Below are 19,504 nucleotides of genomic sequence, written 5' to 3'. Positions count from 1 at the left end.
TGGGAGGTTTCATAATATCCTCAATATTAAAGGACGAACCTGTTAAAACATTTAAATGAATAACAGAATATGTGCTAACGTAATGTGTTGCATACAGTCAGTAGTTAGGCCTACTGTATCTTGGCTAGAACTTGGCTACTGTACAATAGCTAGTGCTACAGAAGTAGGATAACTACCGTAAGTAGACTAACGTTTGAAAAGATAGCTACCTCGTCCTTATGTCTTACCTGCCGAAAAACTCATATTTAGACAGGTTTGACAGTTAACCTAATTTAGGTTGAGAGTTAATAGCTGCTAGTACTAACGGACTCTTATTAATGGCGCCAAAACGGTCTCACGCACATACATTACATAACGTCCAGTAGTAAGCATTTTCCATAGAAACCAAATATAAACTATCACCGTGTCCTAACTGGATGCGACGGGACGCGAGCGACGCGACTAAAAGCAGTTCATTTGCCTTGTTTTCTGTTGGAATGTCCTGTTTCTATTTATTTTTTAATCGCTCGCGTTGAAAGCTCTGTAGCGCTTGAAGTCATATAGTAACTTGGTTAGTGTACATGACGTAACATAAGTGAATTTGACGGATTCAGTGTGGACAGAGAGCGACCGATGCGACGCGACAGTCGGACGCTCGCATCCAGTTAGGACACAGTGTAACGGAACTCCATCTTTGACACTTGGTCAAACACTTGCCCTAGATTAGAAGGTAAGGGACGCCGTTTAACCAGCTTTGTCTGTGCGAAAAGTAAATAACTTTAAACGAGAATTTGAGTTGAAGGCATTCTTCCAAAGACCACAGATATAACCTATAAATGAATATCGGCCTCCACTTAATGATCATTCCAGATTGTTTAACAGGTGTGTCATGTAGGCTTATGGTGGGCCTTAAGACAACGCTGAACTCATAGGCTATTGATGGTAATCCATTTTCCCCTGAGAAATAAAAGGTGAACATGTGGCAAAAGACAATTTTCAGTTGTATTAATTTTAATGAAAAGCAAACAGTGTAGAGGAAATCAATTCCAGTTCAATTTAATGCAAATATACAGTGCAAACAGACCTACAAGCCCAACATTACTCTATACATGTGAAACCACTGAGGCATTTTATATACACATACACATTTAGTTAGATACAAACACAAAACTTAAATTATGATTAATTAAACAGCTCTGCAACACAATATACTACCTCAAATCAGCATTTTGTCTATCAGGAAACAACTAATGCTCTGTGTGCATTTAACACACAGCATGCAGAAGATGGACAGGGGTCATGCAATGGTGGTTGAAATAACGTTTTTAATAATTTAGACTTTGCACATCAATATCACTTTTCAAAGAGGTTTCAGGAGTGTTATTTAACCATTTGTTTCTCCCATCAACTTTTCCATTCTCAATATTTACACTTTCTTTGGGCACTGTGTTTGAGGGAGCCACACAAAAATCATTCACAACAGTCCTCTTCAGAAGAAGAATGTCAAATTTCCTTCCGAACTCACCTTAAAAGCAGCAACTCTACAGCAACTTCCATAAACAGCTCAATAAGAAAGTATGCTACTGTGTCCTTCAAGCCTGTTGTTCACCAACTTCACAAAAAAAAGCAGCTATTTATATCTATTACAACTCTGTAAAAAAGTAATAATAAATTCCAATACTTCCACATTTCACATTACTTATTATGGGAAAAACACAACACTAAAGTTTACTTTACAGAAAGACAGAAACCAAACAGGAGGTGAAAGAAAAAAAGACACTAAATGAAACATTCTACCTTTAGCTTAGGCCTATCAATCACAAAGCTCTGCTTCGTTCAAAAAAGGAAGAAGGGGATGAAAACCAAACGAAGCAAGGATCTAAACAGAAGGAATATATACTGTGTGTGTATATATATATATATATACGTATATATACGTATATATATGCATATATGTTTTCATACATCCAACCTTTGTTTCCTTCATGGTCATTTGAGTGTTAAGTGTTGCCGTAATGTCAGAGCACTGTTTCCATCAAGCATCACAGCGGTACATACTCCAGCATGCCTAGAGATTGGGTTATTGAACTTGCCATATACAATACTACACTAAACCTTTTACAGCTATGTAGGAAGCAGGCTAGGAAAGATGTCCTTGTGGTGTTCTACAGAATTCTTAGCTGGGTTTTAGAGTCGCCATGCAGTTACATGTGCCAGATCAAGTAGGGAGAGAGAAACACGTACACAGGGGTCAGGAGAGGTTTACGGTTTTCAGATGAAAAGTAAAAGATGTTTGAAATGACTGTAGACAGTCATCTCTCCCGGTAAAACAAGTTAAAAGTTAGCAGTCCCTCTGTCGAGCAGAGGGGAAAAGGGCATGTACAAATAAAAAAATGGGCTTAAGTTCTTTCACAGCAATAAACAACCTTCACGGGATATGAAACCAATGCATTACAACGTGCCCCTTGTGGCTGGATTTGGTGAAAGACCGGCAGCGCAGAAGAAGCCTCTGCCATCCTAATCTGTTCACGTTCAGGGCGATGAAAGTAGGAGGGTGAGAGGGAATGTCAAGAAGTGGAGAAACAACACAAGATGACTGACAGAGGGGGGGGGGGGGGGGGGGCATCATTTCCATACACAAGAGAGGTATTTTTTTGCGCGTTGCCTCTCCTGTCCCACAGAGGAGGGTTCTCATTCGCGGGAGCGCCCCACGATGGCTAAAATGTAGAGGAATATGTTGATGATGTCGGTGTAGAGGTTGAGGGCAGCAAATATGTACTCCTCTGGACTCAAGGCAAGCTTCTTGTTTCCCAGGAGGAGCTGGGTGTCCACAGCCAGGAACTGGAAACAGAATGAGTCATTAAAGTAAATGGGTACAGAGTATATGCGCTTAGTATACAAGTCAAATCCAAGTGTGGATTCTTCCATTACAGTTAGATGTTACACTAGACTGGAAACCATCACATAAACCGTGCCAAAACAAGCACTACTTATGGCTAGGCTTACATCTACGATGCTTCATTTCACTTGCTTCCTTATTTCATCGACTATTCTGACTAACCCCCCAAATCCAGCTTTGTTGTATAGGCTTCAGATGTCTTACCACTCCCTGACCCAGTTACAGGACCGCTCTTATTCAAACTGAGTGGAATTTAGGAGGGTTTGAAAAGGCACAAAAGGCTGTCTTCAGGAGTCTAGACTCACATAAGTCACCTCACTAATGGCTTTTCCACCGCATGGTACTGGCTCAATTCGACTATACTCGCTTTTGGTACATGTACCTCTGTTTTCCACTGCAGATAGCAGCCCCAAAATATACCGGGTCGTAATAGCGATGCCACATGAAAAAGACATTAGCCCAGTTTTCTTGGTGCCAAGTGTCACGCAAACTGACGCTCAGAGGAGTTTGGCCACTGTACAATCAGATGCCCAGACAGCTTGGACAATCTGACTGCAGTAACCTTATATGGCGAGTTTCAGAGTCTTTCAGCTTCTCAGTATACCCCATCTACAATCCTTGTTTTATACCCAATGGAAACATCTGATTTCCCTCACCTAAGGAATACAACTACTGGCAAGAATTTGTGGGGTTATCAGAAAGAGCGGGTAGACTTACGCAGGTGAACAGCAGAGCTCCTAGCGAGGCATAGACGATATGGAGTATCCTGTGGCGGATGAAGATGCAGAGGATGGAGAACAGCAGCAGGACGATGAGGCAGACAAACAGCACGCCCCTGCAGGAAGTGAAGTCGTACTTGCTCTGCAGAGCGGTTGGAAGAATAAAAAATAAAAAAAGGAGGGGGAAGAGAAGATAAACATAGATTCAAAGTTCGCTACATCCCCAATTTTCCTGACAGAGGAAAACAGAGGAAGCCGGTGACGGAGGTGAGGGAACCGTGTGTGTGTGTGCATTCCAACCTGTAGTGAGAAGAGGACCACGGTGAAGCAGACTACAGATGTAATCCCAACAGCCATGATCACAGTCTCGGTGTCGTAGAAGCTGGCGATCATCCCCACCATGTAGGACAGACTCAGGGTCAGAATGGACTGGAGGGAAGGAGAAACACGGTAAGAGACTGAATACATGTGCATTCCTCTAAGCATTTCACCACCCTTTTGACAGTTTCTGTCCATGATGTCGTGGCATGCCCACGAGCAAAGAGTGATGGAGAGTTATGGGGAAGTGGGTCGTACCAATGCCACCAGGTTCCAGGGGTGCTTGCGACGGAAGTCTCCGCAGCAGCTGAGCACAATCAGAGACACAAAGAAGATGGCGTAGGACACGTAGTACGTCCAGGGGTTACGGCGCACAAACATCTTGGCGTCATCCACGAAGGTGAAGACGGCCACAAAGGAGGTGGTCACCATCAACTGCACAGTCAAGACCATGAACACCTGGGGGGATACAGTAGGGAAGTTGTTCATCATTTCATAATCGCTCATTGTGTTTCAAAAAACTGTGAATAACTGCAAAACTTTGCATGGAAATCCTTTTCAGTTACAGTGTCCACTCACCTTCCTGATGAAGGCCTGGCGAATGGTCTTGTCCTCGAAGCCTGAGTTGGTGAACTCCTCGTTGTCATAGTAGGAGGGTGGCACATCGCCATGGTAATCTGGGCTGTCCATGGATACTGAAACAGATGAAGGACATCCAAGTGTCAGTTCATAGGTCACCTAGTCCACAACAGATCATTAGTCTAGAGTCTTCACTCCCAACAAGTAACGTTCACACGGCAAAAAACATTTCCACTTACTGTTTGGGTCTGCGGCAAAGCCGGGCTGTGGTTGCCCCTGCTGGTAGGGTCCCTGAGGGTATCCAGCCTGGGGATAGGGGCCCTGAGGGTATCCGGCCTGGGGGTAGGGGCCCTGAGGGTATCCGGCCTGGGGGTAGGGGCCCTGAGGGTATCCGGCCTGGGGGTAGGGGCCCGGCACAAACCCTGGGCCTACCTGGGTGAATCCAGGCTGGCCGAAGCCTACAGCCTGGGGGTAAGGGGCCTGGCCGGGGGCCTGGGTGTAGTTAGGGGGGGGCATGCCGAAGCCAGCCTGGGGCGGCCCATAGACACTGTTGTGGAGGGGGTTGTTTTCTCCCATGATGGGGAAGGCGCTCTTGTCCTGGGACATGGTCTGGCCGGATCCTGAGATCACACTATTGCAGAGAAACAGAGGGAGAAAGAAAATGAGTGTGTGTCAAATGTCAGGCAGTGTTTCCTCTATGTTGATCTTGCCGTAGCGGCCCGCCACGACTAAGTTTCTGCCGCCACGGTATCAGAAATAGGGCTGTACAAAATTCTGTCTATCAGCAGTGATTGTTAGAGTGCATGTCGGAGAATAGCACGGACACGCGCTTCACACCGCAGTTGAGATTGCGTGTGTGCGTCTTTGAGAACTGTAAGTCGTATAACTTATGTTGTCAGTTCATTTAAGCCTGTTATTGTATTAGTCTATAGTTCTTGCTAATTTAAATTCTGCTACTAATTGGGACAGACTTGCCCCCACTGCAAAAAAAATCCTAGAGGAAACACTGTCAGGACTATGATACTTACCAGCCTAATATTCCAGTGTAGTTAAAATTATGACATTACATTTAACTACTGTATAAAGTGCATTTAGTTTCATTTACATGGGAAATTGTATTGTAGACTATGGTAAATCTCAGTTCTCAGTTACGATGGTGAAATGTTAAGCTTGTCAAAATAACGAGTTCCTTTCGATACATTTCTCAAAAAGTAAACTGTAGATGTTAAAAACAAAAAGATCTACACAATGGTAGCATGCTGGGTCTCACTAGAAGGTATGAGACACGATCCTGCCTAGGTTCCTGGAAACTCTGTTAAACCTAAAAGCTTTCCTGCACCAAAGCTGAGGGTTGTCATGGATGCAGGTGGTGGTGCCTCTCTCTCTGCCCATCTTTCTCTCTGTGTCTCTCTCTCTGCTGGCCACATTGAATAACCGTAAGAATGATGTAACATGCTGTCCCACTTCTACCTCCAGACAATCCCTGTGTGCTGTGACCCTGTCAGTGTCCATTACAGGAAAATGCATAGGGCCTGGTTACTGGCTATGATTTAGGACTAAGTCGATTCTTCAAGAAACTCGATTAATTCAATTTCTAAACATCTTTGATGCAAATTAGTTGCATCAAAGCTATGTTTAATCCATATAACTATACAGTTAAAAGTTTTTCTCATAAAAATAACCACAGAAAATAAAATGCTGCTGTCAATTAGTGAAAGCCTGAGCTTCATCCATGTTACGGCTGGGCAATATGGACCAAAAGTAATATTTCTATATTTTTTGGCTGAATACCGATATATCTTGAAATTGTATATGTGGTTTAAATGCTCAGTTGTAAGCCAACTACATGTGAGATTGCCTTATAAATCAAACAGTTTATGACGTTGATCTAAAAATAATGTGCAAAAATTCTTCCTGTTTGAGAACAGTTGTGCAAACATCAAAATGTAAATAAAGAATGTGTTTTATATATATATATATATATATATATATATATATATCCTTTCCTGCAAAAAAGATATGTTTTGTTATTTGCAAAGCTGTGTAAGTTAAAACATATATATATATATATATATATATATATATATATATATACCTATACATGTTCTCCTTTAATGTTTGACAAACTATATAAGTGGAAATAACAATTGACGTCAACATGATATAAACTGGACTACTTGCTCTGAGAAAGTAGTTTATTTATTTACTGATCTGAACACTAAATGACATTTAATCGTTCCTTGTGTGTAGCTCTGTAGTCTAGTTCTCTTGTTGTGTAGGAACACTAGTACAATGTTACCACTGAAAACCCTCTCAGAAGGTGTGCTGGCAGCTGGGACACAAAGATACTTCTTTGCCAGATGGCTCAGTCCTGGAAAGAAAACGTAATGAATGATCCTTCCACCACTTGAGAGTATCTGTATCACTCTACAGAGGCCGACTATGTTGTAAGTGCGTAGTGTGTCACTTTTGTCAGCCGGTCGGATCTATTTTGTCTGACTTTGTATTGACAGCTGAGCAAATCATATCTTTGATCCATTGATTTCAGCAGCCCATTTTATATTAAGCCAGCTTGTTCAACTGTTGCAACCGGGACCATATATTTAGAAATGTGGTAAGCTACTTCCTCCATTATATGTCGTCACTTGGCACTTTCCTTTTCATAGGCCTTATGACATAGGGCACAACTCAAGTAAATGAAGCTTGTAAAAAGGTTGGTTTTAGGGCAGAAGTCTTTCCAGTCTGGCTTCCAACAGTACGACCTCCAGGAGGTTTAATCTTCAAACTGTTGTTTAAGTCACTTTTGTAGGCTAAATGGAAAAATAGGTTTGCAGTGCTTCCAGCACTTGTTGCAACATGTGCTGCACTCTCTACATATCACATTGCACTGTTGCTCATCCAACTTTTCAAACCCGAACCATCTCCAAACAATACATCCATAATTTCTCTCAGCCTACCTCCGTCTCTGTCAAACAATGACCGAGAAGCACACACACACGCTGCACAAATACACCAAATCAAATTAGGACAGCTTAAGATACCAGACCAGAGGGGAGGAGTTTGCCTGGGTTTAGATAATATGTGACATCATAACCTCAGAGAAAACCATGTGATAAGCCTGACCATATCAAGAGTCGAACCATGTGACCCAATTATATTTTAAGAATCTGCTGAGTCATTTTCTCAGTCACCTCCTTCCAAATCAGTCCCAATTCATTAAATGTACACTTCCATATCTGCAACATGATTATTTTAGCAGAGTTTGAACTGACTAAAAATGTACAAAAATAATGTGAGATTAAGTTCTCACACTGAAGGTCCGTTCCATAAATCCAGAGATAACCACTTTCAACTATGGCTACAGACAGCCAACAGTCATTGATTACAACAACAGAACACCACAAGGTTGAACAGTAAATATAGAATTAGCCTGTGTCTTGCTAAACGCAACTAGGGGAATAACTTAACCTGGAGGCCCTAACCTCTGTGACACATCATAAAGATCTATGAGTCAGTTCTGGAAATTTAGAATATTTTACTGAGTAAAGTTTCCATGCTGGATTTCATTACCAGAAGTAGCCTAGGTCTTTTATTTAACGTTTGGAAAATCTGGTCTGTGAAAATACTAGGCTGTATTCTATGCAATATACTGAATGTCAAATATATTACCCACACAGAGCTACACATGAATATAAAAACTCCAAAAGAGAAATAATTAATCTCTTAATAGGTTTCAAAGAACACACAGATATGAAACCAACAACAAAAAAGTCTAGACTACACAATCTAGTACCCAGACCAAATGGTGAAATGTAGTCACAACAAACATCGAGTTCAGGTCCAGTTTTGCCAGAAATTAGACACATCACCAAGCCTACAGTCTTCTATTATTAAACAAAATATAAACAAGCAAACAGAAAAATTCTATATTGGAGCAAAAAAAAAAAGTGAACTATGCTCACACCTTTAACTTTCGGCTTGAAACCAAGTCAGGCAACATTAAGACATTTAACATTTAGGCCGAATCCCAATACTCTGTCTTATCCCTAGCCCTCGAAACTGAGGGGTAAGGGCTACATAGCCCTATGAAATGACACACCACTTGGTTACAGTTACGTATATCGATGTCTCCAAAGCAAGTAGTGTTATGCACTGATATCAAACGAAATTCGCTGCTAATGGAGTTTAGTTAAAACTGTAGACATGCATGGAGTCCATTCAAGGCTAATCAGAGAAATGTGGGACTGTTGTGCAAAACTAAGGGCTAGGGGTAAGGGGTAGGGGTAAGACAGAGTATTGGGATTCAGCCTTAGGCCTAGCTTCTACACACTGAGACGCAACTTGTACCATTTACAATAAAATACAAAATACAATACAAAACCATTATACCCCGCCAACATTTGTGCACTTATCTCTAGACCCACCTGACATTTAAATCCACGAGTCACCTTTCAACAGAAAGTTACAACACAGTAGGAATGCTGGCCAGCTAGCAGCCCTGTCAGGTTTTGTAAGGGGTTGAGACGAGGAGAGTTTCGCAATCCTCTTAGGAGAGACACAGAGCCTAGTGTGGATGGAGATACTCTGCTACCAGTGGCTTCAGCTCACATCTCATTGTGGGAATTAGTAGAGGGCCAGGGATTGGTGACACACTGTCTATCACTACCTATTGACTGTAGGCCACATAGCTGGTTTTGTATATATACAAACCAGTATGTAGAACACACTGTGTGCATGACTGAACAACATAGGACCACAAACTGTGGCAAAGGCAACTGAGGGCTTAGTTGTGGAAGTAAATTAAGCTGCTGGTTGCACTACTATGGAGCAGGACAGAAGACAAATGACAATGGAATACGGAAGCCACGATTGTTATTATAGGTCTTGGTTGTTGGCTATAGCGAACAGATATGATAGAGAATTCTTATCGCAAAAGGATATTGCCTTCACTGAGGATAGAACTAAAACTGTGATCCACAAAAATGGCTAAGAATACTGCTGCGGATGGGCACAGTACTCAGCCTTTCTGTCTCATGCAGCACAGTCCAACAGGATGTTTTCATAATGACATGCGGTGTCAGCAGCAACTCTAGCCATATAAACTGCGGACAGCTCACCTAGAGGCTGAGCACCAATGCACAAACACCACAATCCTGTTTCATAAACATTCAACTTGGAAGGAGAAACTCTTTAAAAACAAACAAATTCATTTCAACACACTTGTATCTGTAAATGTACCTTCCCAACAACCCTGGTTTCATGACAAAACTCATAAGTACACACTACTAATCGAAAGAAAAAAATATATAATACAAAGAAGAGGTATGCTTAGCTCTTTCCAGACTGAGATCATAACAGACGTATTAACCTGAAGTGAGCCCAACATTTCTTTACATGGCTTCCTATAGAGATTGTGTAATACATGGATCAGCTTCAAATCCACATAGAAATTAGAGAGGGGCACTCAAATGTAATTATCTTATTTATTTTTAAAGAAAGTATAGTCCACTTTAAAAAGCGTCATGTACATTGACCAAACGTCATGTACAGAAGCATTAGGCTACGTTTAAGAGAACAGATATGGATCCGTTTTCACCATCACAAACGGCATCATCCGGGAACATAAAACAATATTGTACTCTAAAGTAGTAAGTATGATACGCCTTCTGACAGGCAAAATATTTTACCTTGTTCAGCAAAAATGAAGTTGCTCGTAACATATTTGAGAATGAATGTAAAAGGCACAATATTATGCATACGCGATTGATGTCCGCCAAAGAATCAGTAGGCTCTAGCGTACATTCTACCTCTGAAACAGACTTGCTTATCCCCATCACACCAGGTAGGCCCTAATGCTGAGTAGGCCATCTGCGCGACAACAAAGCAGCATTCCTCACTCATCTAGAAGTGTTGCTGTTTTGCATGATAACAATGATCCACCTTAACATGCAACAGCTTGAAATTATCATTTTATATTTGACTACGACACCTGTCAACCAAATTGCTCTTTGGGAAAACATTTCAGTATGTGTTCACTGCCAAAATATACTAATAAATGAAACTAGTTAAGTTTTGTAGATAGTGCTAGTCTACTGGTGTAGTTTCAGCTTATATTACAAATAATTTCAACATTAAACACTACCGTTTAGCTAAACAAAAATATCCGCTTTCCAGTTAAACATGCTAATCGCACCTGTTCTGAAACAAAGTGATGGATGCAATAGGCCAACATGTGTGCTATTTAAACGATTTGACTACATAACCTACTTATTCAAGCGATTCATTCAATTTGTAACCATTCGCATAAACACTATTAATTCGTCGCGAACTCTAGAAATGTGTAGCCAGAGGGTTGTTGAACGAATGTTTTAATGGTCGCTGTCTTTCGAGTGGATCCTAGGCTAGGCTACGCTGAATGTCACTACTAGTACTGGCTAGCTAGCTAGTATGCGAATCTTCAAAGCTAGCATACAAACGACTTGCCAGCGATTACGTTTTGGAAACATTGGAGAGGAGTAACAAAATGTTATCTGTCAACTGTTTCTTCTGTGTCTAGAGAATGAATAGTAATTTGTCTCACCGTTTGATAAATATGGTCAGGTCTATGTCGATTTTAAACCGTAGCCCCGGCCATACTACTGTAGTATGTGAATGCAACCGCTAGCTACAGTAGCTTACTAACACAAATCATGTCAACATTAGAGCTAGCTCTATGTATATATTAAAAAAATATATATACATACATACATCTAGCAAGCTTACCGCTGTATTTGACTTCTCTTTACGCCAAGAAACTCGATTGTATTATTAACTGAAAGAAAATATTCCTTCTTGATTTGGAATTCGCTTTCGATATGACCACTGCTGATACACGCTCAACCGCGTCTCAGTGGAGCAAGTTACAAGGGTTACAGAGAATGGTGACGTCATTTCAGATAACGGTCATGTGATATTCGGGAAACACCGGTTTTCCACCGACTTGTGTCTCAATTATTTGTAAATCCATTCAGAGAAAACCGTACAAAATGTTGAGTACACCAACAACCTTTGTTTGGATTAGTGTACGGTCATGAATAAAGAAACTTTTCCACATATTCTGTATTATGTTTATTATTAAACTGACGGCGTTTGTCTCAAAATATTAGGAACGTTAAGGCTTCTTGCCCTCAATAAGTATTTGCATGCTTATTGCACTGTTTTGTAAATAGTTTAACTGCTTATATACTTCTATGTTGTACTTACTTCACCCTGTAATTATATAATTATATAACTGTAGTTATTATGAGCTATCATACTCTTTATAGAAAATGTACATATTCTACAATGGACTTGTTCTTGTGTCCAAATCACAGGCTAACATTTTAAATATGAAATCATGAAGACCTACTCATACTCTTCCAAGTTCATTCTCTTCCCTTCCATAGTCTACTGGGGCCCATCAAGTGCTGCACAAGCTGATTGGCTCTGATAGCATCCACTCCATTCCTACTGCATTGATGTTTTAGTGTGTGTGTCCATTCCACAGCAGGGCACCGGTGGGCATGTTGGGTCTAGAGCAGGTTAGTGGTGGCTGGGTCGTGTTCGGAGTAGGTTGTCCAGCTCTGTCTTGTTTATGGTTCCATAGGCCTGAGAGTAGCTGCCCAGTTTAGCCCGGGGATCTCCTGCAGCTGCTATGTTTGAGTGTCCCTGGAAGACCTTCTTACTGAACCGAGGTGGGGGCCGTGCTTCGCGGGTTTGAGACTGTGAGCGCTGGTTCTAAACAAAAACACAAAATACATTTTGTAGTCACATTTGGTGTAACAAACTTACAAAGACTAAGAATCAGGGGCAAAACAAATTTTCCTTGACAGGAATTCCAGTGATGAGAATCGATGACAACGTGATCAACTGGTATCTACGGAGATCTTGCTTTCAGGCATGCAGGCTCCATTCTAAAATGGAGGGAAGTGTGTGAAAGGTTTGCATAATGACTAGGGACTCACCAGACGAGCAGAAGTGATACATATCCCAGAAGACACAGAGGGCTCATCTCTGCGGACCAGAGGGTTGTTCTGAGGATTTGACTGGGCTAGTGAGAAGGAGTGGGTACGAGCCACAGGTGCAGAGCGGCCACGGTGCAGAATCTGCTCCATAGACTTAGAAACCAAAATGAAACTTCATCAGGAACGTTTCAGATTACACTCTAACTGAACAGTATGTTCTGCAGCAGACAGCCCAGCCTTTCATTGGTGTTCAAGGTCACCAAAAACGAGTGCAGAGGGATTTTGGAATGAATGACTATACCCTATGGTACTTACAACGGTGGCGTTCGTGCCCTCTGTTGAAGATACTGTTACATTTTCACTGCTAGTCTGCCGCACCAGTTTTCTTCCAGCCGCTCCAGATCGGTGATAGTGAGGTGGCCCACAAGGACTTCTCACAAAACCATCTGAACAACCAAAGACATAGGAGGAGGAAATTAGATAAGCACGTCTGTCTGACTAATTATTATTTATATTTTTTGCAAACATGCATTCATTTGTGTGGGTATGTGTGGATTTCTACTCACTGGGAGCATGTGTGATCGGGTTATAGGTGGTCTTGCCCGTGATGGGGCTGGATGCAGGGCTGGCCCCCTCCTCAGCTGACTGGTTGGGTGCATGTGTCAGGGTGGGTTTGGACATGGTTGTCTTCATAGCCAGTTGGTCTGCCACACCATGGGGCAGTTTGCTGCCATTGTCCCCGCCTCCAACTCCATTCACTAAGACTGGATCCTTTGCACAATTGTCCTCCCTGTTGGGCATGTCCTTGCCGTTGTCTCCTCTATCACAATCAAGACCCGACCCAGAATCTGTTCCAGAGCTGGTTTTCTCCCTCTGCCGTGACTGGGCTGGCATCCTTCTGCTGGTCCTCTTTTCCAGAATCATCTTTTCAAAGGACAAAACATGAAGGTAAGTGAATTTAGATTAGTAAAACATTTATAGATTCTGTATGTTAGAACGGAAAACTGTATGACTGTCCCTAGAGAATTTAGACCGCCCTTGGATAATTCACGACTTCCTTTAAATAAGCCATGTCTGCCTTTATGTGAAACAGGCTGACCTGGGAGAGATCCTTGAGAGAAAGATTGTTGTAGAGAAAACATAGTATCCATCTAAATGGAAAGTTATGGAACAAATGTTCATACCCTGAACTCTGCTCCAGGCTTTGGAGGCCTGGTTATGACTGATAACCAAGTAATAAGAAACTTATGGGCTCTATCCCATAACCAAATTAGGACATTAGATAACTGCACCCTTGAATTAAATGTCAGGCCGGCCCCCTTGGCATATAAAATATTGACAAGAAACAGAGAGGAAAATTGACATGTAACAACAGGTCATCTTGCAAAAACACATATATATTTAGAAAGGGGCAGGCTTTTTATGAGTATAAAGCAAGCTTGTGCTGATGCAACTGTTGGGATTTTCATGCGCGAAATACCCAGTGACTGTGTATAACCTGTATTGAAAAGAATAAAGCCACTTGTATTTGATTCAACTAAGACTGAGCATCCTCGTCGATCATCTGAGAAACCAGATCTAACATGTACAATCTTGCTATATACCAGTAAGGACTATGACTCTGCAATTTTACCTCATAGAGTTTGTTGCGGTACTGAACCACTGACAACTGGACATCATCGTCAACCGGCAGGATCACATCATAGTCCAGACTGGGCTCCTTAGCTGGGTTATGGAACCTTCAGGAACCGGAGAGGACCACAAGAACAGGAAGCCAACATGATAGATATTCGCTACTAACAGGCCACACCATTGTTTCGGATATTACAGTGGACAAAGACGATGCAAATAAACAGTAGTCTAATCGAAAACAGGAATCAAATACAAACAATAATACTTCAGCTAGACAGAAATCACAGACTTACACATTGACAGAACCATTCGAAGTTGGTTCGAACACTAGAACAGGAGAGAATTCCCAGAATACCTGGAGACATAGGGGTGCTGGAGGGCCTGGGCAGCTGTCAGCCTCTTGTCAGGGTTAAAAACCAGAAGGCGGCACAGCAGGTCCAGGCCATCAGGAGGCACCGAGGGCTGCAGCAGGTCCCCTAAAGGCACCTGGGGCCTGGGGGAGAAACAACAAAGAAGGGAGAGACTGGTGACCCCAACTATGCTTGAGCAAGAAGGGACAGGGTGTTCTCTGAAAAGTCCCACGCTAGAGGTGTGTAATGCATCTTACTCATCAAAGATTGATCATTATTATCCGACTGTCTTCCGCTTGTCTTATTGTCATGGGAGCGATCGCCGCTCCCATGACAATAAGACAAGCGGAAGACAGTAAGATACTGTGAGGCGGGACTCACCTCAGAAGCATTCGCTGAATCACAGAAGCACCGTATTCAGATTTGATGGATATTATATCTGAAAAATAAAATGTGCGCAGACTGAGTTTGATATTGAAATCCCCCGACAGCTTCAGATGTCTTTGGGGATGCATGATTTTGTCCTCACCCTCTGGGCTGGGATGAGGTATGACACTCATTATCCTCTCAATCTGGTTGATGGTGGAGGTTCCTGGGAATAGAGGCTTACCCAGCAGCATCTCTCCCAGAATGCAACCTATGCTCCACATGTCTACACCCTTGGTGTACCTGTAATGTACATATATCATGTTTTACATAATATGCTAGTATATTTAATATTAAATATGATATATAATATTATGTACCATACTTTTTTACTGTACTTTTTTTTTGACATTGTACTTCACACTGTTCATATGCTGTACGTCTGACAGTTTACAGAAATAAATGCAATGCTATGTAATGAATATCAGATGGACCAAATGTATTATCTAGCTTCCAGTTTGTATTATTATTATTTTTTACATTTCAGTTCAGTGACAGAGTATCGTAAATGATCAGAACCTTGTAGAGCCCAGTAGGATCTCAGGAGCTCTGTACCACCGCGTCGCCACATATTCTGTCAGTGCTGGGTTCCCAGCATCCTCTTGGATCTGGTAGAGTGATCGGGCCAGGCCAAAGTCACACAGCTTGACAAAACAGTCTGTGTCCAGCAGAATGTTGGATGGCTGATGGAAAGGACAGCGAGAGTCAAACAATGAGAGAGAGAGAGGGGGGGGGGGGGGAGAGAGAGAGCATATCAAACATTCAGAGAAAAGATCTCTATTCTCTTATTTTATTTAAGGACAAAGTAACAAACAACAGTCCGATATAATTATATCAAATAATTCCTCCTCAATACTACAGGAATAAACAGTAATTTTTCAGTCACCTTCTGGTCCCTGTGGATGACGTTGCCTGAGTGTAGGTATTTGGTGGCTTTGAGGAGCTGATAGAGAATGTAGCGCTTGTGAATGTCTTTCAGCAGGTTCCCTTTCTTTATAACAGCATGCAGGTCCGTATCTGCAATGGGAAGGATGCGTCAACACTTAACGTAAACACCACTCTGCATCATTGCAGATAGTATATCGACATTATATCGAACCGTGCTCCGCAATGTGCAGATGAATAACAAACTGGACGGCACTTATCCAATCACTTCTGCCATCCCAAGTGCCAGCCCTCACAATCAGCCGATGACAAAGGCAGGATGGCACGTGCCAGGGATACAGAAGGAGGACACCCCGAGGGTGCGGCCAAACTGCTCTACAGTGTGAGCGCTTAGGACCGCAGAGTGCTAGTCTGTACATTCAGCAGGCTGGTCAGCTGCCAAGGGCAGTGCTTCCATCCCCTCCAGCGGGTAGTTAAAACTGCTGAATATCCTTGTCCCTTGTTTTGCAGCTTGCATTCCTCCCTGTCATTTGCGCATGTAAAGGCTGACATTGAATTTGACCGCCCGGTTGGGGTGACGATGAGTATCAAAATCCCAAAACAGGGCTGTGACTGTGACATATGAGCACAGCTCTAGGGATGGCTGTGGCTGTGTACTTCACAGGGCTGTGTTTCAGTGTGTTTGTGTTGTGGTACTGTGTTTACCGTACAAAGTGATGCTATGGACTACATGTGTGCTACGCATGTTTTTGTATTGTGGAATATGTAAAACCTCGATGGTAATTCAAAATCACTGTAAAGAAATATCTCACCCATATGTTCAAAGACCAGGTAAATGTCTTTGTCATTGTGAGCTCTGATGACGTTTAGCAATTTGACAATGTTGGGATGATCCCCAAATTCCTGCAAACAGAGATAAGGTTTAGCGGAAAGTAAATAAATGAGGTAACACACATGCACATACGCAGAGTTTACCCTAACAAAGACATCGATGTTTAGAATACAACAGGGAGAACTACGGACATGGGTTAAAGAACAGCCAGGTGTTTGTGTATGAGATGACTGATTAAAGATTCTGGCACACAATTTCCCCGGAGAGGGAGGGAAGGAAGGAAGGAAGGAAGGAAGGAAGGAAGGAGGGAGGGAGGGAGGGAGATGGAGGAAGAAATGGAGAAAGAGGGTAAAGGGAAAATGAGAGGCTGATATATAATATTTGCATGTCCTCCAAGTCATCAAACAGCTCACAGTTGTCTCACAGTTGAGTGCAACTGCGCACCAAAAGAGTCTAGTCTCTCAAACACCGAATTTCAAAATGCATTCAAAACCAATAATAATCCACACTCCAAAGCCATTAAACAGGTTTGCCTTGCTAAACATGAGCACCACCAGCTTTAGATATGGGTCAGTCCAGTATGAATACAAAACGGAAGTTTGTAAGTAACAAAATAAGGTAACAATCATCCCATCAGTGTGTGTACTTACTAGCCTACAACACGAAGAACAGCTGTGTTCTTATCTTACATTATATTATGCAAACAATTCCCAGAATCCTCAGCTAAGTACCATAGTACTGAGAACAGGGCAATTTAAGATTAAACATTTATTTATTGATCTATTTTTACAGCCAGTGTATTCCATGCATGTACAGTATGGTGGCAAATTTATGTTTGTGCTGTTTGTTCAATTTGGTCTGAACTGAGGGCTACTATGTGGCTCTTATGTGGCTGACTAATCCAAGGACATTTCCTAAAATAAAACACTCCACCAGAGCACTCCACCTTCTCCAGATTATTTTTACCTGAAGAAACATGATTTCTCTGAATGTCCTCTGTGGAGAAAAACAATAAAGAGAGTTAGTCGAGTCACAAGTAGAATGAACTACAACAACACTCATGTTACAGTCAGCAAACTACTGTAGTTATGTCAGCTGCTCAGAATCCTAGTATGGAACTCCCTGATTAGAACAATACAGATGGACAGGCCTCCTTAGTGATAAACGAGGGGTCTTACCCCCGTGAGAATCACCCAACTGTCTATAAGCAGAAAGTTGAATCAACCGAGCTCTACTGTATGTACAAACCTGGGCATCAGTCCTGTTCCTGAATGCATCAAATATCTTCTTCACAGCCACCACCTCCCCTGTCTGTCTGTTCAAAGCCTTCCAAACAATCCCATACGCCTTGACGGAGAAAAGATGAAGGAAGAAACGCTTGTTTTAAATTCTCGTTAGTTGTGATTGATTGTGGAACTATAGCTGATTGTGGAACTATAGCTGCTATCTCCTGAGGAAGATGTGCATCTCATGCGACTATGATGTGATGCTTCGTAGAATGAATTGCATTCTTCAGCTGTTCAGTCAAATGTGGGACCAATATCCACTGACTTCTGCGGGTAACCGCTAGCCAGCTTCAGCCTGCTACCCATAGCTGTTGAGTGGGTTATGACAGCTGCTGGTTATATTGCAGACTCCAGAGAAGGTTTGGTATCTCATTCAAAACATATTCCTTACAGAAAATATTTAGGCTGGAATAACCCCGATAACATTTTATATAATGTTTAACAAATGTTGGCCAATAACCGGTATTAATTTAAACAGGCCTATTACTGTATCTTTTCTTCAGATTAATGGTGTTGATTAGGGAATCACTGGGGAAGGACCGGTTGCTCCACCTGATGATGAGCAAACCATTAATGTGCTGACAATTCCAACTATTCTGGGAGAATACTGACACCCATCTGAGGGACAAGGTTGACCTGTTCCTGATCCAGTGAGAAAGATATTTAAATGAAGGCTGTAAAACTGACATTTAGCAACACGTGACAACATGGACGTAGGCTACTGTGGGTGTAAATGTACGGGGGACCATTTTTTCTATTTCATCCATGTTGGATACAAACTGTACATCTAAACTTAATATTGTAACAGCTATCAATATGTGAGTAATGTATGAACATAATAGTAAGTAACACTAAGACTCAAAAGTTTAATAATCCACTTACCCCTTTTCCAAGTCTCCTTTTTATTTCATATTTCAAAGAAACATGATCCTCCACTTCAGAGACATTCATCTTTCGCCTTTGCTTTGCAACCAAGCTGCCAAGCAAAATTGGGAGATAGCTAATTTGCTGCAGCAATTAACTATGTACTGTAGATCTGAACAAATATTTATGTTCTCAAAACTGTTGTTTCATAGCAACGCTGTTGACTACTCAACTTCTTTCAGCTTGGTACACATGTACGTCCTCCAACAAAACAAGGTCTAAAGCCATTTCATTATCATACATGAGATAAACAACTCACAAAAATGGTTACGTAGCCTCAATAGTTTACCTTTTTGTTTAGCATTAGCAACAGTACTGTACTGTGTATCTAGCTGACTTCTGAGCGCTCGTTGTTTTTATCAATCACAGTGCTGAGGAATGAATAATTACTGATAAACTTCTTATCCACACATTGCACCCTCAGAAATTGAGCAACACCAACATGTGTAATTTGAAAGCAACGAAATAACTGAGATAACCATTACATTCCAGCTGCGTGTTTAGATATCCGCGACTCTTAGCAGCTGGAGACAAACCAGCATATCTGCTCATTTTTTGTGATCGTTTGTTGTCCTGGAGACGCATCTATGCAGCCTTACCCGTTCTTAAAGGAACCACCGTCTAATTTTACCCTCACCTGGTTACAAATAAATACAGTATTTAGTCCAGGGTATCACTTCATATCAGAATGTA

At 41.8% G+C, this 19,504-nt stretch overlaps 2 protein-coding genes across 2 annotated transcripts; both read right to left on the bottom strand.

Moving 5' to 3' along the window:
* Positions 1 to 1,010: 1,010 nt before the first annotated feature.
* grinaa (glutamate receptor, ionotropic, N-methyl D-aspartate-associated protein 1a (glutamate binding)) lies at positions 1,011 to 11,383 on the bottom strand. Its single transcript, XM_067256118.1, has 7 exons — positions 11,257 to 11,383; positions 4,734 to 5,125; positions 4,495 to 4,610; positions 4,174 to 4,374; positions 3,898 to 4,026; positions 3,596 to 3,739; positions 1,011 to 2,820 (listed from the first exon to the last, which is right to left on the bottom strand). Exons 2-7 carry the CDS (start codon positions 5,098 to 5,100, stop codon positions 2,671 to 2,673), a joined length of 1,107 nt encoding a protein of 368 aa, XP_067112219.1. The 5' UTR covers positions 5,101 to 5,125; positions 11,257 to 11,383; the 3' UTR covers positions 1,011 to 2,670.
* A 245-nt stretch (positions 11,384 to 11,628) lies between these two features.
* On the bottom strand, positions 11,629 to 19,226 carry mapk15 (mitogen-activated protein kinase 15). Its single transcript, XM_067256027.1, has 15 exons — positions 19,101 to 19,226; positions 18,770 to 18,863; positions 17,850 to 17,948; positions 17,568 to 17,597; positions 16,582 to 16,672; positions 15,771 to 15,901; positions 15,404 to 15,567; positions 14,988 to 15,127; positions 14,840 to 14,897; positions 14,464 to 14,601; positions 14,110 to 14,215; positions 13,043 to 13,400; positions 12,792 to 12,922; positions 12,477 to 12,629; positions 11,629 to 12,249 (listed from the first exon to the last, which is right to left on the bottom strand). Exons 2-15 carry the CDS (start codon positions 18,836 to 18,838, stop codon positions 12,055 to 12,057), a joined length of 1,863 nt encoding a protein of 620 aa, XP_067112128.1. The 5' UTR covers positions 18,839 to 18,863; positions 19,101 to 19,226; the 3' UTR covers positions 11,629 to 12,054.
* Positions 19,227 to 19,504: the final 278 nt, after the last annotated feature.

Source organism: Osmerus mordax, chromosome 18, assembly GCF_038355195.1.
Source record: "Osmerus mordax isolate fOsmMor3 chromosome 18, fOsmMor3.pri, whole genome shotgun sequence".
NCBI classification, from domain to species: domain Eukaryota; kingdom Metazoa; phylum Chordata; class Actinopteri; order Osmeriformes; family Osmeridae; genus Osmerus; species Osmerus mordax.
The sequence above is the reverse complement of the archived record's forward strand: the minus strand, read 5'-3'. Positions and strand labels throughout refer to the sequence as shown.

Coding starts and splice junctions, on each gene's coding strand:
- grinaa (XM_067256118.1), bottom strand. CDS start 5,100: ATGTCCCAGGACAAGAGCGCCTTCCCCATCATGGGAGAAAACAACCCC. Junction 4,611..4,733: donor CTTTGCCGCAGACCCAAACA/GTAAGTGGAAAT, acceptor CATCTGTTTCAG/TATCCATGGACAGCCCAGAT. Junction 3,740..3,897: donor TGGTCCTCTTCTCACTACAG/GTTGGAATGCAC, acceptor ACCGCTCTGCAG/AGCAAGTACGACTTCACTTC.
- mapk15 (XM_067256027.1), bottom strand. CDS start 18,838: ATGAATGTCTCTGAAGTGGAGGATCATGTTTCTTTGAAATATGAAATA. Junction 14,602..14,839: donor ATTCAGCGAATGCTTCTGAG/GTGAGTCCCGCC, acceptor TTTCTCCCCCAG/GCCCCAGGTGCCTTTAGGGG. Junction 14,216..14,463: donor CAGCACCCCTATGTCTCCAG/GTATTCTGGGAA, acceptor CGGTTCCTGAAG/GTTCCATAACCCAGCTAAGG.